At 49.9% G+C, this 17,981-nt stretch overlaps 8 protein-coding genes across 8 annotated transcripts; 4 read left to right on the top strand and 4 right to left on the bottom strand.

The window, feature by feature from the left end:
• Positions 1-1,723: 1,723 nt before the first annotated feature.
• On the top strand, positions 1,724-3,530 carry N7515_004318 (putative C2H2 finger domain protein; the record flags this gene model as incomplete). The annotated part of the gene is made up of 3 exons (XM_056665062.1): positions 1,724-2,493; positions 2,564-2,842; positions 2,900-3,530. The coding sequence occupies 3 exons, from the start codon at positions 1,724-1,726 to the stop codon at positions 3,528-3,530; spliced, it is 1,680 nt and encodes a 559-aa protein (XP_056522012.1).
• A 779-nt stretch (positions 3,531-4,309) lies between these two features.
• N7515_004317 (putative RNA polymerase II Elongator complex associated protein Kti12) lies at positions 4,310-5,649 on the bottom strand (the record flags this gene model as incomplete). Its single annotated transcript, XM_056665061.1, has 3 exons — positions 4,310-5,179; positions 5,237-5,590; positions 5,644-5,649. 3 exons carry the CDS (start codon positions 5,647-5,649, stop codon positions 4,310-4,312), a joined length of 1,230 nt encoding a protein of 409 aa, XP_056522011.1.
• A 271-nt stretch (positions 5,650-5,920) lies between these two features.
• efm7 (putative nicotinamide N-methyltransferase Nnt1) lies at positions 5,921-6,854 on the bottom strand (the record flags this gene model as incomplete). Its single annotated transcript, XM_056665060.1, has 3 exons — positions 5,921-6,013; positions 6,072-6,656; positions 6,711-6,854. 3 exons carry the CDS (start codon positions 6,852-6,854, stop codon positions 5,921-5,923), a joined length of 822 nt encoding a protein of 273 aa, XP_056522010.1.
• Positions 6,855-7,739: 885 nt separating this feature from the next.
• On the top strand, positions 7,740-8,204 carry N7515_004315 (uncharacterized protein; the record flags this gene model as incomplete). The annotated part of the gene is made up of 1 exon (XM_056665059.1): positions 7,740-8,204. The coding sequence occupies one exon, from the start codon at positions 7,740-7,742 to the stop codon at positions 8,202-8,204; it is 465 nt and encodes a 154-aa protein (XP_056522009.1).
• A 1,024-nt stretch (positions 8,205-9,228) lies between these two features.
• Positions 9,229-11,498, top strand: N7515_004314 (sugar porter family MFS transporter; the record flags this gene model as incomplete). Its single annotated transcript, XM_056665058.1, has 8 exons — positions 9,229-9,248; positions 9,498-9,691; positions 9,742-9,997; positions 10,056-10,066; positions 10,120-10,357; positions 10,416-11,060; positions 11,113-11,243; positions 11,296-11,498. 8 exons carry the CDS (start codon positions 9,229-9,231, stop codon positions 11,496-11,498), a joined length of 1,698 nt encoding a protein of 565 aa, XP_056522008.1.
• Positions 11,499-12,385: 887 nt separating this feature from the next.
• N7515_004313 (uncharacterized protein) lies at positions 12,386-13,006 on the bottom strand (the record flags this gene model as incomplete). Its single annotated transcript, XM_056665057.1, has 1 exon — positions 12,386-13,006. The coding sequence occupies one exon, from the start codon at positions 13,004-13,006 to the stop codon at positions 12,386-12,388; it is 621 nt and encodes a 206-aa protein (XP_056522007.1).
• Positions 13,007-14,317: 1,311 nt separating this feature from the next.
• On the top strand, positions 14,318-14,555 carry N7515_004312 (uncharacterized protein; the record flags this gene model as incomplete). The annotated part of the gene is given in 2 exon segments (XM_056665056.1): positions 14,318-14,339; positions 14,353-14,555. The coding sequence occupies 2 exon segments, from the start codon at positions 14,318-14,320 to the stop codon at positions 14,553-14,555; spliced, it is 225 nt and encodes a 74-aa protein (XP_056522006.1).
• Positions 14,556-15,265: 710 nt separating this feature from the next.
• On the bottom strand, positions 15,266-16,597 carry N7515_004311 (caspase family protein; the record flags this gene model as incomplete). The annotated part of the gene is made up of 4 exons (XM_056665055.1): positions 15,266-15,291; positions 15,345-15,514; positions 15,576-16,380; positions 16,429-16,597. 4 exons carry the CDS (start codon positions 16,595-16,597, stop codon positions 15,266-15,268), a joined length of 1,170 nt encoding a protein of 389 aa, XP_056522005.1.
• Between the last annotated feature and the right edge of the window lie 1,384 nt (positions 16,598-17,981).

Below are 17,981 nucleotides of genomic sequence, written 5' to 3'. Positions count from 1 at the left end.
GGATGCCTGCGACCAACTGGCACAGGGACCGTCTCATCAACACGGAGGCACCTACCGATCATCCAATTCGGACATCATGCTGCAGCGTCATCCTGCGTCTCTCGTCACCAATCATACTTCCCGCCAAGCATCTAAGACGCCGAGGCCGTCTCACCGCTAGATAATAGCCCTCCACTCAATCAAACGAACACCCCCCCTAATATGCAGCTGCCATCACCGCCAGTCTCCAGCACTGGCTCTCGAGGTGCCAACAGCGCGCTGGTCTCCTGCACGATGCAAGACTGGCACACGCCATGTGTGATGGCCCACAGTCCCCTAGAGTCCGAGCTTTCATTTTCTGTGTGCTAAAAAGGCCGCTGATCCCCCTCTTCCATTCTGATTCTTCTTTTTCTTTCCTTCCTTAACTCTGGATACCCCTTTTACTACGCTACTCACAACTGTTTATACTTTCACACTATATACCCTTCAACAACACACAACACTTCAGTCCCTGGACCCAGGAACAACCTCTTTAACCCAAGACTCCCTGGTTTTTGATACAATCACTGCCACAAGGATTCTCTCTGCCACATACTTCCAGGACAGGATTTGCTTTCTTGTTATCTCCCAGGCTTTCTTTAGTCTGTCTACACTTTCGACAAACACTCAATAGGTAGCTTCCGCCACTTTTTCCTTACTGATTCTCCTATGCGATGCTATTTTTCTTTTATCTACTGGACCTGTACCATTGTCAATTGTTCTTTTGCCAAGGATCTCGACAACCAATTTCCCAGGATTCCAGGATAGACCTACTCCCCTGCTAGGACTTTGGCCAATATTGGCGACCAAGATCAAGGAACCCCTGCCAAGGATACTTGCCCTCAGCACCTGCTGAGTGATTCTCTTTTGAGATGTGTTTAATGATGCACACTCAATTCGCCATACTTCCACTGCCACTGGACTACTGCCATGGATGTCTCTCCTTTCGGACCTTGACTCTACTCTGAGACCGGAGTTTTGAGTGCGGACTTTGATATATCCTTGGACCCTATTGCCACTGGAAACAACGCCCTGGAATGGACCACTTGATGAACCACCCGAGGACTTGATATGATGACTTCTCTTTTCTACCTGGAACCTTGATGCCCCTATGGCCACTTTCAACAATAATGGAACCACTTTACGCCCAAGGAATCAATCCCGGACTTTTACAAGCTAATGTGCTTGCTCACTATCAATCATGGACTTTTGAAGCATCCGCTTCTATCTCTTCCTTAGGCCATTGATTCATGGGACCTCGCCATGTATATCCATCTGAACCTGATTTGGCCATAGGAATGAACGACTTGCTTTTACTTACCTGGACTCACCTGGATCATGACTCTTCAACCAAATAGTAACTCTGGCCATGATGAGACTGTTTCCCCTTGCACTGGCGCCATTTAGCATTACCTTGGATCAACGACAGAGCTGGATTCGAATAGACACGACAACTTTGACCAGGACCTTACAATCCCTTGCCAGCTGAGGAATATCTTAACCCCATAGGAGCGACGTTGGTGCGTATATATAACGTCACGCGGTTGATCTCGTTACTGACTCTCACTAGGTCTTTTATCCTCTGGACTCTCGGAGCTTTTGTTTTTGTTTTTGTCTTTTTGCTTTGCTTTTTATCTCATTCTCGATGTCGAGTAGTAGGAACTAACTCATGATGTACAGTGTTTCTTCATCACACAATCACACAATGTCTCAAAGGACAAGCAACGACCTTGAACGGGTCTCTACCTCAAAGCCCATGCACACCTCCATGGCATCAGGACTTCCAAGATCAACCCAGGATGAAGGAATGTCGAGCCGTGACACCTCACGCTCCAATCTCCGTACAGCCCATGGAAACTCCCAGGAAATCAAAGACTGGACATTGAACCACCAAGAATCTCTTGACCAGGCCATCTCAAAGACAGACCCATCCGAGGTCCACCTGCTTCCTTACTCGCTGTCCCAGCAGCTGATGACCCCCACGGTCGGCCCAAATGATGTTCTGTTCCCAGGCGCGGACTTCCCAGCAGTCCCTGACATGAATGACCATGAGATGACCCGGGATCTTTATAACTCTTTCCTGGATTTTTCTTCTGTAGAGAATGATGTCTGTGTCGGGAATGATGATGCTCTTTCCATCGGACACAGCTCCCACAGCACCGAGGATGGTCACTATATTACAGGCCCCGAGTCATGGACCCCAATGATGCATGATATGCACTACCCAGGAACCACCATGGAGCAATTTTCGTCAGGTCTTTTCCAGACCGTGCCAGTCTCTCCGCCCCTGACGGACGCTAGCAACGACATGTCTGTTACTTCTTCTTGCTCCCACCAGGGGTTCACTTCCTTCATGGCCGCGGATGATGTCCTCCTCGGAGATTATACCGCGTCTCCCATTGCCACAACCCACGGACTCCACCCCGCAGAGCCCTTGTTCCCCAGCACTTCTCTTGACGACAGAGATCTCAACAGGTGAGTGTCATGAACAGGGTCATTCAAATCAGAAGAAATTTGATCAAGATACCTAACCGCAAGTTCGTAGGACTATCAGACCTTCAAAGCAATCTCGCCGTTCAGGATTGCCAGCTGTCTCCCAGAACCAAGGAAAGACCGACCCGGAGTTCTTCCCAACCCTCCCAGTCAGAGAGCCAACCCGCCAGAGATCCAAGGAAGGTGTCGAGTCTCGCAACCCGCGAGAGCACCAATATTACTCCATGTCCACTCACAGCGATGGAAAGTACTACTGCCCATTTGCCACTGGAGAAAAGCCCTGCAATCACCCACCCACCACGCAAAAATGCGCTTACCAGCAAGTCCTCCCGTGATAAAGTTCCTTTTGGTATAACTTGAATCCCGGCTAACCGAAATCCACTAACAGCAAGTACCTGGATTCTCATCTGAAGCCATACCGCTGCAAGGTCGCCGCCTGCATTGATGCCCAGCTGCGCTTCTCTTCCAATGCCTGCTTGTTCCGCCATGAACGTGAAGCCCACGGATTACATGGCCATGGAGATAACCCTCACCTCTGCCTGTGGGATGGCTGTGAACGTGCCGTTCCAGGCAATGGATTCCCCAGGAGATGGAACCTCTACGACCACATGCGCCGCGTGCACGACTATGCCACCTCCGAGCGCCACAGCTCGCCGGAGACATCGCCCGCTGCCGGTCAGATCAAGAAGAAGGAACCCACTACCCGCAAGAGGAGAGTCACTGGTGTCACCCCGGCCCCCACCATGAAGCGCACTCGCTCCGTCCAGTCCCAGGCTAGCTCCAAGGCCGGTCTGGCTTCCGCTACTAGTCTTGGACAGCGTCTGCAGAACGCCGAGCAGAACTACTACAAGTGCCGCTCGCGTCTGCTTGAGCAGATTGGTAACATTTCCCCTCAGGATACCTCCATGCATGAGAAGGTCAATGCCAGCCTCCAGGAGCTCTTCACCTTGGGTCTGAACTACCGCCATATCGAGGCCAGCCACGCTGTTTCCCAAATGCCGAATGGATTGCCCGCTTGAAGGGATGCCGGAGAAGCTGTAGACCTCCTTCCTGGAGGGACACGGCGGTTTTCTTTTTCTTATACGGTTCGAACAACTTCACGGGAGGACTTTTGATTTCCTTTTCACCTCCGCGGCTAGATCGTGCTGCTTGCTGGCCAGGCGCTTTTGACACATGGAGGAGCCCTGTGCGATTGCTTTCGAGTACAAATCTTGTACTCGGGCCAAAGCGTCCACTTGTCCCAGCCTGATCCTATTATCGGACAGAGACAATCCAATATGGATGTTGCAGCTAGGGACTGGATAGTACAAGCGTGGAGGTTCCACGCTTGAGGCCATGTGATCTTTTCCCGATTACAGGTCGCTCATCACGGGGATCTGAATGCGGCACCAAGGAATTCTGGCCTTCTTGGGCTGTAGTTTGGGTTCTCGGATGAATCATCCCAATGACACAAGGACCCAGGCTTATGCGGAGGGAATAGCAGAGCGGGACGTGGGTGTCTCAAAAGGGGTGACAGAAGAATGGCAGTAGAGAGCGAGAGCAAGAGTGAGAGTGATGTATCGTTCAACATTTCTTCGAACATTTCTTTGTTGATAGTCATAGATTGCGCTTGAATTTTGAATCGAATGAATTTCGTTGCTTTGCATCCTTTCCACGTTCAACCCTACTGTATAATAGTTCGAAAAATCATACCTCTACGTCCCAATCGAACCCTTCGTAGGCTCACGAAACTGTCAAGTCATAACCTCGTTATCTCATAACTACCAAGGGACCTCTAGAAAAAGACATCTAAATCTATCTACTCTTCAGCAACCTCTCCCGAGATCTCCGCATTGAGGAACCGCACAAACGCGTCCCCAATCTGATCAGCCGTCAGCGTACCACTAGAGGCACCATGCCCCCGACCAATATACGCTCTGTTCAAGCTAATCCACTGTCTCCGCAGCCTCTGCAGCCGCGGCAACGCCAAAATCCCACCCGCACCAGCAAGCTCGTCCGTCGTCCCAGACATGGCAATATGTGAAGGGACGAGCACAGCCACTTTGACCTCCGGGACGTCAATAGCGATTGCATCTCGGCGCTTACTCTGCGCAAGGGCAACTTCGGCAGATGGGCAGCTCTGCGTGAAATTGCGGATGGCTGTCACTACTGCCGACGTGCGCTTCTCCATTGCGTACATCGCGTTCGGGTCTGTGGCTACCGCTTGCACGGTTGCTTGGTGTGGGACGATCCGCGCACGGTTCGAGAGACCTGTGCGTCCGCCGCCGCGAGTTCCCGTTGCCGTGCTGGCGGCGTCAGAGAGGGTGGTTGATGCGAGGGCGTCGGCTAGGCTTGGAAGGGCGGTTTCGGTGGGGGTTTCTGTTGTCGGGAGGACTACGCCGGTCAGGGCGGCGAAGATGTCGGCTACCGGTGGTTCGGGGTCGTCCCAGGGGACTGTGAACAGAGGCTTGTCCCAGCGGCTGTGGGTGCTGGGTTCTTCGTATCGGAAGATGAGGTTGTTGAGTAGTTCGGGTGGGTAGGCTTCCTCGGTGTCCTCGGTGGCTGTGGAGTCGAATGCGGGTGTATCATGGGTCTCGGACGGCTGTGCGTCTGTTTTCTTTCTGGCGTCTCGGCGTAATCGGGCGTCGTTGTTGGCGACACACTGGTCGACGGGTGTTCCGACGTGAACCTATTATTCGTTAGCCCTTGGGTGTCGCAATTTATGTTGCATGAGCTGGTCCCATACCACGCAGCATGTAGTTTGCGCAGCTTTCGCCTCACACCACAGCTGGTACCTCCATCCTTTGATATAGTTCATTCCGTCTAGAATGACGATGCTGTCCCGCTTGAGCACGCGCTTCGCTCTTGCGTAGGCGACGCCACGCGCCTCTTTCTCGGTGCGGGCATGGTCGTAGACGATCCGTGGATGGGAGGAATCATGTGAGGCGACAACGTGGACCTTGTATCGGGACTTCAATGAGACCTGGGCGCCTGCTTCAGCTGCTGCAAACACTTCATCTTGGTGTTTCTCAAGCAGGGATGCGAGCTGATTTGCGCGATAGGTAAGACCGGAGCATGGATATCCCGTCAGGACAATGAGCTGAGTTTATTTTGGTCAGATCATTGCATAGGTTCGAAGGCTCCGTGACATACCGGCATCGTTGGTTGTCGCGTGTTTTCGTTCTGGTGAACTTTTTTTCTTTTTCTTTTCTTGCGGGGTTGTGACATGACATGTGACCCGCATCGCATCTATATGAATCGCAACCACTTTACCACTCTTATTGTCTTGTTGTCTGACTTGGTTATTTCTTTGGATTCATGTTAAAGAAGTAAATAACTAGTACCAAGTAATTTCATATTCTCAGAGATCTATCGAACTTTTGTCTTATCATGTCATCGTATGATCAATCCAGGGGGTCCACCACAACGATCAAGCATCTGTTGATAAATCTTTAAAATTCTCCAATTCATGCTGGCACCACCGAATTTCATATCCAAATACAGTTCTTCGAAGCTTCTCATCCTGCGAAGAGTCAGTACCATGGCTGCGAATCAGAGAGGTCTTGTCAGTCTAAACTTACGCCGGGGTCTTCCTCGAACAAGACCGCATCCATCACCTTTTCAAAGATCTTGGTGACAGTAAAACCGCTGGCCTCGGCCAAGGGGAAGAACTGCTCAGTCTTGGGCAGCAGCCAGGGCTGGTAAGGAGTGAAGACGACCAACGCAACAGAGTTGGGGTCCTTCTTCATGGTCTGCTGCATGGTCTTGATCAGATTGGGGTGCTCGCGATGGCTGTACACGACATCCGCCATGATCAAGACATCAAACAATGGGGGAGAGCCATCGGCAGTAGGAGGCAAATACGCCTGCAGCTTGGTTACGTCGTCGCCCCATTTGTAGCCGTCGACGTGAAGGCGGGGCTTTCCGTCTTCCCTGGCAGGAATGGCACCGGCTGACAACTCTGCATTGTGCTGCATGTTGGAGACCAAATCTGGATCAGAGTAATCGGTCATAACCACAGTGCGAGCACCCAGGATGGCGCTCACAATGCTGGGAACGCCTGCCGCGGCACCGATCTCGAGGACATCCTTGTTTCGGATGAGTTCCTCGGCATGCTGTTCAATGTAATGCGAGCTTGTTCGACCAGCATTCCATAGCAGATTTCCCTGACAGCGTGTGTTAGTGGATATTTCTGTTGGTCATGTCGAATGATACCATACGTAGAGGGGGTGGCTGCCGACGAGGCGAACGCGCACTGTCTGGCCCGATAGCATGGTGTGCTCAGCAATTTTGGGCGGCTCATCCTCAGGATAGTACCCTTCTGGGTCCTTAAAAAGATCCCCAGCATCAAAATCGTCGGCCATGGCGGTAATGTGCTAATACATGTAGTACTTCGTATGCTTGGGCAAAAATATCTGTTATCTGTTATCGGCTGCTTATCGTTGGTGGGGTATCTGACTGCCTGAGGCGTCCAATAGGCATCCAATCCCCATGGGATCACATTCATCCCGATGTGGTAAGTGAATGTGATAGCCCAGACAATGTTACGTCGCGGTCACCCCGCTTGTCCAAATTTCGCAAATGCTGGGAATGGTAATTACGGTGGTGTTGACTATCACATTACTAGTACATGTGGAATACTCGTCACGAGGTACTGTGTACTAACTAGTCCTTACTAGCAGATGTGAGGATCGAATGTCATAAGGTGCTGCTACGGTTGCTTGATATCTATCGAGATAAGCACGTGATATTGAAATTTGCCTTCATTTCAAAGAAAACTACAAAAAGGAAAAATCAACCTCGGGAGTATTGAAAAGGCTTGATTTGGAAAAGCAAGAAGAAGAAAATTACGGTCAGATTGTGTGGAGAAAAACGTGGAGATACCGTCACATTACCAGTGATCTGCCCCGGATAAATCTCGGGCTCAAGAAAAAACTGTCTCGTTGCCCTCAAATGATTCCCTTTCCTTTCATAGTTCTCTGCTCATTTCGAAGACTGCTTTAGACTCTGACTCCTGTCTCAATTCTGCCTGCAATTCTATCTGCATCCCATTCAACATCATCTGCCAGTGGAAATCATCCCCGCGGCTAAATTGCTCAATTGAGCGGCTTCGACTTCCTCGCCACTGTGCAAGCCCTTGCACCGTTAATCTCTCATCACCTCATATCTGCTCATAGAAAACCCAATAATTCTCGCCTTGCAACTTTTCTTCCATCCCAACCCTCGAAGATCCGGTCACTGATCACGCCATGGACTCGACTTTGCGAACTCCTTACAACACTCAACCTTCTACCTCCCTCAATACCTCCACCTCTTCGACACTCCACCCATCAACCAGTCAGACCACTATGACCGCCCAGGCCCAAAGTACCCTGGATATCGCAGCGAGTGCAACCAAGCAGGTCTTTTCTTCGCCCTCGCTACAACCTACCTCATCTTCCCCGCATACCTCCGCTCCTCCCACGCAACCCTCGTCACAAACAATCGACAGCACTTCCCACCCGACCACACATCCCATCGCTCCCCCATCCAACGCAAATGATTTATTGTCTGTCAATCCAGTCCCCGACGCGGCACCGTTACGAGACAACAATAAACTGGGGGGACCAACTGCCACAGCACCCTTCCTACAGGACTTCAATCTGGTCGCCGAGGCAGCCAAGCGCGCTCAAATGGGTATTGTCATGCGCGACCTCGAGAGCGTGACTCTTTGATCCGTTAATCACGGCACAACGCAGGCCCCCGGGGTGGGGGCGGGGCCGAAGATACGATGCCATCCCGGCTTTCACGTGCTTCTCCGAGGATCATGACAGGCTTTCATGTTCCAGATACTGTTGATTTGGGCGTTCTATACACGTGGGATTTGATTTCGGGTTTCGCGTATGCACCTTCCTGCGGGGGGTGTTGCGTTATATACTCCAGTGCGATCCCATCATCGTTGAGATGATTCGCCTGGTTGATTTTGGGGAGTTTTAGCTTCAGACGGTGTTTTTATCGGTTCTTATATCTATCTTATGGCTTACAGCCTGAAGCCATCTTATTCACGAGACATGCAATACAATTATTAGATCATACTATCGCGGAGAAGATCAGAAATCAGTAAGAGCTAGAGAGTAGTACATGGATTATCTGCGGCCTAGGTAGAGATGTCAAACGGCCATTCTACACAGTACCTACCACGCTGAACTTGCCTAGTTATAATAGAACAAGCCTTGCTTGAGCTTACATGTAGGTTCGGCATTCTCTACCTATGAACCCAACGATCAAGGCTCCTTACTCCTTGCATACATTACCTATCTGACGATTCTGGAAGCCATGTTCTTTTCTCTTTGTCGCTGTCAATAAATACAGAACTCAAGTACCCGATTTATTAGTTCAACGGGAGTGTCATAATAAGTATTGTAGTGGGGAGGTGTGACCTCCCCCTACAGGCATGCTTCCCCTGACACCTCCCCACTACAGTATCTACTGAGTAGACTGTCCCATCATATCAAGTATGGGACCAGTCCCAACTCACTGCTAGCCCTGATACGGACGGGAGTAAACCAACTACCTACCTCCAGCCTCTAAGCCACATCCTGGTTATGACGCAATAACTTGTGAGGCTATCCACAGTGCCCATTTCCACCCGCGCACGAGATCATAATTTGCAGATCCGGCATCAAACTGGGTAATCCAGTTCTCAGCTGTACCTCTCTAGGATAAGCGTGTTCAGCTCATTACCGAAAGCGTCCAAGAATGAATACATATATGAGAATGTATGCCGTTCTGAGTTAAGGGGGTTCAAACTGTCCGTTCAGGGTAATACTTTGACCGATCCCCCACATTTTCCCCCCGGACTTCGGGGTGGAACCGAGGGATTTACCCGCCTCTTTGTTTGGAAGTTGGGGTAGTGTACAGGGGTAGTGTAGACAGTAGAGTGAAGTATTTAGCCAGCTTCTGAGTAGTATAAGGGCTCAGTTGATCCCCCGCAATTCAGTTGAAGGGGTACTGCGTGTGGAATTTAGTTTCATTGAACAACGCGATGGCAGTCTCAACAACGAAGAAGCCCTACTTCGGGTTAACAGGGGGATGGCTTACCTTCTGGATTACGGTATCGTGATTTCTGGCGATGTTCTGTGCATTCAATTGACCCATGTCTTGCTTCAGGTGGCATGCGCGACTGATATGTCCCTATTTGGCTACGACCAAGGAGTGTTCAGTGAGTAATAGTCGGCATTTGCATGAGCTAGTAACTAAATCTGTATATAGGTGGCGTCGTGATCACCCAGGATTTCCTCGAAATCCACGACCTAGTCGGACCCACGAAAACGACCACTCTATCTACGGTGACTGCGATATATGATGTTGGCTGTTTCTTTGGGGCTATCGTTGCCTTCACCATCGGCGAACGTCTAGGTCGAAAGAAAGCTATCCTGCTGGGAACTACGATCATGGCGCTGGGGGCAATTCTCCAGGCGAGTTCCTTTAGTTTGGCTCAGATGTTTGTGGGTCGTATCATCTTAGGGTAAGTGCCTCTTGATTAGTATAGAACCTTGGACTTTTCCTTCTAATTGCCTTGATAGTCTGGGAAATGGTAAACCAGCCCAACGAGTCAGTCCAATGTAATGCGGAACCTAACAGACATAGGCATCAATACTGCTACAGCCCCAATTTGGCAGACCGAAACATCCCAAACGAAATGGCGTGGAAAATTGGTCATCCTGGGGATGATGATGAACATCGCCGGCTTCTGTCTCGTCAACTGGATCAACTACGGGTTATCATTTGCAGGTGGTTCCGTGGCCTGGCGATTCCCACTCGCATTCCAATTCATGTTCCTGTTCATTCTCTGGGGTACAACGCCCTGGTTACCAGAGTCCCCTCGGTAAGCATCGCCCCACCATTCATGTGCTATAGGGTTGTACCGACCTGACAACGTCCAGGTGGCTCCTCGCCCACGGCAAAGAAGAAGAAGCAATGGAAGTCCTTAGCTGTCTCGAAGCAAAACCAATCGACGACCCGATAGTCGTAACCCAACGCAACGAAATCGCATTCAGCATCCAATACGAGCGCCAGAATGCCGTGCGCTGGCGCGATCTCCTGAAGAAAGACAAGAAAAATGACACCAAGACACTGCGCAGAATCTGTCTCGGCGTGGGATCGCAGTTCATGCAGCAGTTTGGCGGTATCAATATCATGTCGTATTACATGCCCACCGTGCTGACCAAGTCGGTGGGGTTGGAGGAGAAGATGGCTCGTCTGCTGTCTGCTTGTAATGCAGTCTCGTACCTGGTTTTCTCGGGTATGGCAGTCTTGCTGATTGAGCGTATGGGCCGACGTGGTTTGATGCTTCTCTCGACATTTGCGCAGTTCCTCTGCTTCCTGATTATCACCGTGTTGCTCAGCTATTCCGAGACTAGTCCCGATGGCGCGGGCACGGTATATGGCGAGGCTTCGATTGCATTTTTCTTCCTTTATTACGGGGCTTTCGGAATTGGCATGCTGGGTGTGCCATGGTTGTATCCCACGGAGATTAACTCTCTGCCTATGCGGACAAAGGGTGCTGCGGCTGCGACTGCGACTGACTGGTGCGTGTTTGTTGGGTTAAGGACCTTGTTGGCTGTTTCTGACGGAGTATAGGATTACGAACTTCATCGTCGTGGAGATCACGCCGATCGGAATCCAGAGCATTGGGTGGAAATTTTGGATTGTATGGACGGTGACCAATGCGGTTTTCCTCCCTGTTCTTTATTTCTTCTATCCGGAGACTGGTATGTTCCAATGTTTCAATTTCTGTGATCTTCTTACTCACGATCGTCATAGCAAATCGGAGTCTCGAAGATCTCGATGCTTATTATCGCACCAACCCATCGTTGATCGTCGTCAGAGACCCAGATGCGATCTGTCGGAAGCGACCACAGAAATATGTGGAGCGGGAAGATGAAGAGTTTGAGAAAACAGCTGTCAGTAAGGGTATACCTGTCGAGGCAGACCATATTGAAGGGACCGAGGGAGAGAAGAAGTGAATAAGACGGTCATAGATAGTAGACCAGAACTGTGGTTATATCCTCCGTACGGAATGCTGGATAGGAGTTACGATTGCCTTTTGCCTGTCCATAACTATGTTCCACATACTTCGTATCGAGATCCCAAAGAATGAAGCTGCCTGTCTCACAGACGGCCCCACAGATAATATTTAGCCGGTCAACTGAGCCGTGTTGGAGAAGTGGAGTGCCCGAGTCCTTGCTTGGCACTAACATGAACAGTGAAGTTAAGGAAACGGGTAACTACAGAGAGTTCGAGGGAAGCCGTTGTCTGTTTACTTTGTAAGTTTCAGATTCCCGTTTTCCATTGTCCGTCGCGTTTAAAAGTTCGTGACCGTTTTCGGGTTATTTTTAGGCGTTTGTCCGACAATGCTTGGCAGGAAGACTGCATGGTGGCGCAGTTAGCGTTTTGTTTATTGCAAGCCTTATGCATCAAGGGATATCTCTTATGATCTACCACAGTATCATTTTGATCAGTCACAGGATAATTCAATAGTCCATTAATAGTCGAGTCCAATCCGGATGCCCAAACACCCAAGCTATGCGCATGAAGGTATATACAAGTTCAAAAACAGCGATCGATGAAAACGGTCATTCTTGGAATAAACAAAAACAAGGAACAAGAAACGAAAAACCATCGCTATCCACTCCATAATAAGAAAATGAAAAAAGAAAAAAGAACAAAGAAGCGAAATAATTGATGCTGAAGAATGGCCAAAGTGAAGAAATGATTATGCCAGAACGCCCCCTTCCCGTAGTTGCGCATGTATGAATAGCGGTGTGTTCCGCGATGACGAACTCCCATGTGCAATGTACATGCAGGTCGGACCAAGTCTCTTGGAGTTCGTTCGCATTGGTAATTTTGGTTATTAGAGGGAATCTTGGCTGCTGTTTCCGTATTGAGTCGATGAGCCGATCAGATTCGGGGAGGAGATGCTGGCTGCTTTGGAGCTGGGCGCCTTGCCCCGCGAAGAGAAGACCGAAAGCCGCCGCGAAATACGCTGGCTCATTCCTCGTGTCGGTGCGGACCAGTTATCGAAGGAGATGATGGACATCGGTCGCGACCGCGGAGGTCCGTGGGATGTCATTGGGACTTCCGGGAGTGAAGGAGGAATGCTGAATCCGGGTCCGTCCGAGTAGACAGTTGAACGCCGCTTGAGGGTTTGACGAGTCTCTAATTGAAGTGTGAAGTCTTCGCGGATGTCGCCGAGGACATGCGAGACTCGGCGGAGGAGCTTGGGTGGTTTGCCGCCGTAGATGGAGGGCTCTCGTTGTTCGAGGCCGTAGACTTGAAGAGGGGTTGAGTCGGGTTCTTGGTCCATGGGGGACGAATAAAACCGAGGGTACTTGACTGGCATGGCGTTCCGGCGGCGGGAATTCGGCGAGAAAGTACGGATAAAGACCGGTGGCGGTGATGGGTGTTGGTCTGGTGAGTGCACCTCGGAGGAGACGCTCGAAGAAGAGGAACTGTCTGTCGATGAAGTCAACATGGCTATGAAGATATGAAGAAGGCAATGAGTATGGGGAAAGAAAAGAGAAGAAGAAAGAACGAAGAGGAGAAAAGAAAAATAAAAATTAAAGTCCCAAAAAAGAAGCGAGGATACATCTCCAAAGATGAATTCCGAAAAAGACCAAAAGTGGATCAGAGAGAGACATAAACATTTTAGTCCCAGAACTACCAGACGCCGTCCCGTGTAACACTTAGATGACTGTAATTTCGAGGAATTCTTGAATTCTTGATTTCCTTGCCCGTGATCATTAGCTTAGTAGATAACTTCACTATTGACCAGAAGGAGAGATCTGCGGTAGCTGGAATAAGCTGTAGATAGCTCCCCCATGTGGGAAAATTAAGGAAGTCATATGACTGTCATCGATTATCAGATCGTGTCTCAAGATCTGACACACGGATCCCATGACGCGGCAGAACAATGCACGATCTTCTATTTAATATGTACTCCGTAGTCATTCTCGAGTTGAGTAGATCCATGTAGCATTTTCCCCACGTACTTTGTTATGTTGCATTTGTTTTTCCATACGAAACGTCTGTGTTGCCGACTAACCCAAGGGGCAAACTCATTGTATCCACGGTTTTCACCGGGAAGTTGGAACTGTGGATCATCTTTTCGGATCTCCGATTGCTGATTAGTCCGATTCCCGCTCAGGGGGCGCATGGCGCCATGTTTCGACGGGTTTTTTATAGAAATCTTGGAAGTTGATGGATGTCAATGGCAGGAATCAGAGACATTCTAAGAGTCTTTGGGTCATCTCTTTAAAGAACTGCTTAGTGCTTACATATAGAACTGCCAGTGTACGGAGTACACCTTCCCAGTATCCGGAGAAAAGGAAAAGTTTCCCCACGGAGTTTTGTCGATCAGCTGCCCGCTTTCCAGCAAGGAGAGAGAGAACCACAGCCACACATGAGCCCACATGCGGAATGGGGACTGGGGCTGGTATTCTCCCTAATGAAAATCAAGCAGTATTTTATCTGAGGCTGTGTACAATTACAGTACATGTTCGAGTCAATTTCAATGTTGCTTTTAGGTTTTGTACCCAAGAATCAAGCTGTCATGGATCTGAATTCCCGGCGTAAAAACACATATCTTAGCGCGAATCTTATTTTTGAAATACCTCCACAACTAAGCCTCTTACAGCCACCTTCCTGCTGCATCATTTGATACCAATTTGATACTAGTTTCAGTGATAATTGCGCCAGTAGTTAAACCAGTGGCCCGCCCTTCTAGGGGGGTTGCGCGAAAACTCTGCCAATCTCAACACCTCCGATCGCGTCTTAGTAGCAAATCATGACGTCCAGCAGCTCTTCGAGTATGTCGGTAAGGGCGGAAAGGTACCAGCACTGGTATTAGAGATCTCAAGGTGATCCAAGAACTCACGGCGAACCTGATGAAGAATCCAATGGGTGAAGATTGGAAGAAGGGGTTCGCTCAGCTCAAGTCTGGGTTCAGAGGGAAGATCCCTACCCCCCAGAGAAACAATCTGCTATCAAGGAGCAACCACAGCACCGGCGAGCAAATCCAATAAAACAGGGCCTTCAGGACGTGTTGTCTCGTACCGTCGTACGTCTAGGCAGTCAGGCGGTACAGCACCTAGGCGGCGAGTCCCTCGGAGCTCTCTAAGGACCGTGAGATCATTGTCAATTGGGTGGTTCCAATGGCATTACTCACTTCCGCACAATGAGGATCTCGGACGGAGATCAAGGACAGGGCTGGGAAAGCTAGGGTGCCTTGACTCCCTGGATCCATATCGATGAGATTAAGCAGTATGTGAACCAACCTTCCAAAGTGGAAAACTTTGATACCTTTTGCCCTAAAATTAAGTACCAGATCAGACGCGGCACTTGTGGCAGTGAGATAATTGGAGTAATCCATGGGGATAGTCTTGCCAGTTGGCTGGAGGCTGGCCAGTTGGCGGGAAGGATACAACTGGACAGAACCTGGAATGTTTTTGTTGATATTTCATTTTTTTAGAAAGGTAGGTATGTACACATGCCCAGCTCACTTTGTGCATATAGTTAACACTTACAGGTACACGCTTGAAGTGTTACTTGGGTGATAGGTTTATCTCTCGCCGGGCCGCAGCCCGGGGTTGGGTCCTGTCATCTGATACATACGGAGTACATGTACCTCTATATACGCTCTTTTCCGCACTCAGGACTCGGAACCTTGGAAGTGATCTCATGTGATTCATTTGCTACATTAAATTCGTGCTGGGATAACGGCCCAGGTGCAACTTCACATCACGAAGCGGAGGTTGACGTCTGTTTGAGTCAGCGGGGACGTTGGGGTTGCACAGCAGCGAGAAACGACTTACCAAGCGGATGGCTACAGCTCAGCTGCGGCTTTTGCGAATATCTCCCCTCGAGTTCGTTCCGAATTGTGTTCAGCAGCTGCAGGTAACTCTGGTGCGGCCACTGTTGCAGCGATTTTATAAAAGCCCAACTCAATGCACCACGCGCCTGTCCATCCTGGAACGTATCGGCCCTGTTTCGGAGTATGTTAGAATTCTTATTCTGGTCTTAGATTCAAAGAGGGCGCCACTTACGAGGTCTGTGTGTCCTTGGACCCTGAAAACATTACTACGTCGGCGGGGGAGGTTTTGGTCATGAGGGTGCGCTCACGGGCAGATCCGCTGTTGGTTGCTTTCTTGAAGAACGCGATGGCCGTTGAAGCGACGCTCGAGAGATCACCCTGCCCATATGCAGTAAAGGCACTGAACAAGTCCTGAGCCGCTTCCTTGGCCAGGTTGGGCTCCTTGAGAATGCCCTGCGTCGAGTAGATGTACGGCAGATCCAATGCAGTGCCCGAGTGACACGAATCGAAGATGGCCGTTAATCGCACTCCGGGCCGCAGCGGACGCACCATGATCGCATGCATATCATCATCTACTATGTGACCTGCCACACGGTAGTCCACTGGATATATCACATCGTCGAAACCATCCTCCTCGTCTCCATCTAGATCGGGAGTGCGACCTCCATGGCCGGAGAAGTGAATGAATAAAGAATCGTTCGGCTGGGCATCCTTGACGAGCCACTGCATTGCACGTAGAATATTGGCCTTAGTGGGGATGCTCAACGGATTAGTTTGGTCGTCGGTGAGAATGACCATGTCCTCTCGCTTGTACCCAAATCTTTGGGACAGGAAGTTGGACATGTTGGTGACATCGTTTATACATCCTTTGAGCGCATTTGGCTGCCCTGTGTAGTTGATCCCAATCAACAATGCTTTGCGGCGACCGGTACAAGCCGAGTACTGGAACTGGTAACTTGACGGAGCACCTCCCCCGAATTTCTGAAATGCCTGTGGTGGGGGTGGGGGCAAGCCCGGGGAGTCTGCACGAGGATAGCCTGTTTAATGGTTAGCAAGATTTTAAAGTTGATTGGCGTATAACTTACCATTCTGAGGGGCGCTAAGAGTGTGCTGGTGGAAGGGAGGGCGAGGTGATGGAGTGTGGCCATAGGGCGGGGTAGGAGTGTGAGGAGGATATTGGGGATATTGAGGAAAGGCTGGAGGATAGGGAGACGGGCTGTTTCCTGGGTAGGATGATTGCGGACGATGATTCATATAGGGCTGAGGCTGAGGGTGATAGGGCTGAGGCGGGGGCTGCCGCTGCCATTGGGGAGGTTGTTGATACCCCCATTGGGGTGGTGGCCCATACCCTGGAGGAGGCCCATGGGGTGGAGAGTACATCTCTCAAAGATGAAGTACCACCAATATACTCTCAGATTTCAAATCCAACGGGCAACGAGATGAAAGAGAGAGAAGAAGAGACCGAAATCGCCGAACAGTTTTAAATCCGGGCTGGTGCCCCGGTGGGTACTTTCCTCCGCGGAGGCTTTAGTGCCCGGGCAATTCTGCACACAAAGTACGTACAACGTACAACGTCTATCTCTAAGTTGAGGAGGGGGAAAATGAATTAACCGTTAGAATTGCAGTATTGCATACAAAGAATCAATCTAGTCCTTTCTTCAAGTTTCTTGTACATAGGTGAGTTCAATTATCTGCGTATGGACAATCTCTCATATGCACTACGAATGATGAAGAAACATTCGAGGCCTGAGGCCCCCAACCAAAGCAACCTTCAAATCACGTGAACTTACGCGACCTGCCACTTTTCAGAAGATAAAGATGGAAAAGAGAAACAAAGGGCCAGGAAATACAAAAGACGTATCCAGGAATTCTAGACCCTAGTATATACATAGCATGTCGCAGGTATGTACATGGGAGCTGAAAAGTAGGTAGAATAGGCAACTCCATTAAGCATCCGAGACCTCGCCTCTGAGGCGGTGGCTTGGGGGATACGCGTTAATGCGGCTCAAAAGGGCACTTGGTCCCCGCCGTTCTCGTGACCCCGAAGTTGGCAAGTGAGGTTGATCCTTGAACGAAATGCAGAGCTAGATAGAACACCATGGAATTTTTGGAATAAATCTATGCTTATGTATCCCCGCTGCAGGTGCCAAACACGCTTCGCTGCACCGAAGATCCCATACCACCCTGAAAGATTCCCTTTGAGCAATAAGGATCTCGGACTGATATCAATCCCCGCGTAATCCGTGTGACGAGAAAATCGTGCATATCTCAACTCATACATAAGACCAATGGAGACGGAAGAAGTAATGTTTCGGAGTTGTGGCCTGGGCGTCATCCCCGAAAGTCATCCCCGAAAACAAGAGACATGAGACCTAAGAGCCCCAAAAGAGGTCTGTGGTTGTCAATGGATTACGCCATCTAGGGAGATCGTCTCGGATGCATGACTGGCCACTAGTGGCTGACTCGGATAGAATCAGTATCCAAGCTTACGGAGGCGATCGTGCCCCTTTTCTTTTTGGGGTAATCCGTGAATTGAGGCTCTGTTTACGAACTCTGTTGGGATTTATTCGACGGGACAGTACCACGGTTCATCATTCTGGGTCTAATCCTTTTCTGGTAAACCCTTGAGCCTCACGAT

Source organism: Penicillium bovifimosum, assembly GCF_028826915.1.
Source record: "Penicillium bovifimosum strain IBT 22155 chromosome Unknown utg000004l_segment0_segment0, whole genome shotgun sequence".
Classification (NCBI taxonomy): domain Eukaryota; kingdom Fungi; phylum Ascomycota; class Eurotiomycetes; order Eurotiales; family Aspergillaceae; genus Penicillium; species Penicillium bovifimosum.
The sequence above is the reverse complement of the archived record's forward strand: the minus strand, read 5'-3'. Positions and strand labels throughout refer to the sequence as shown.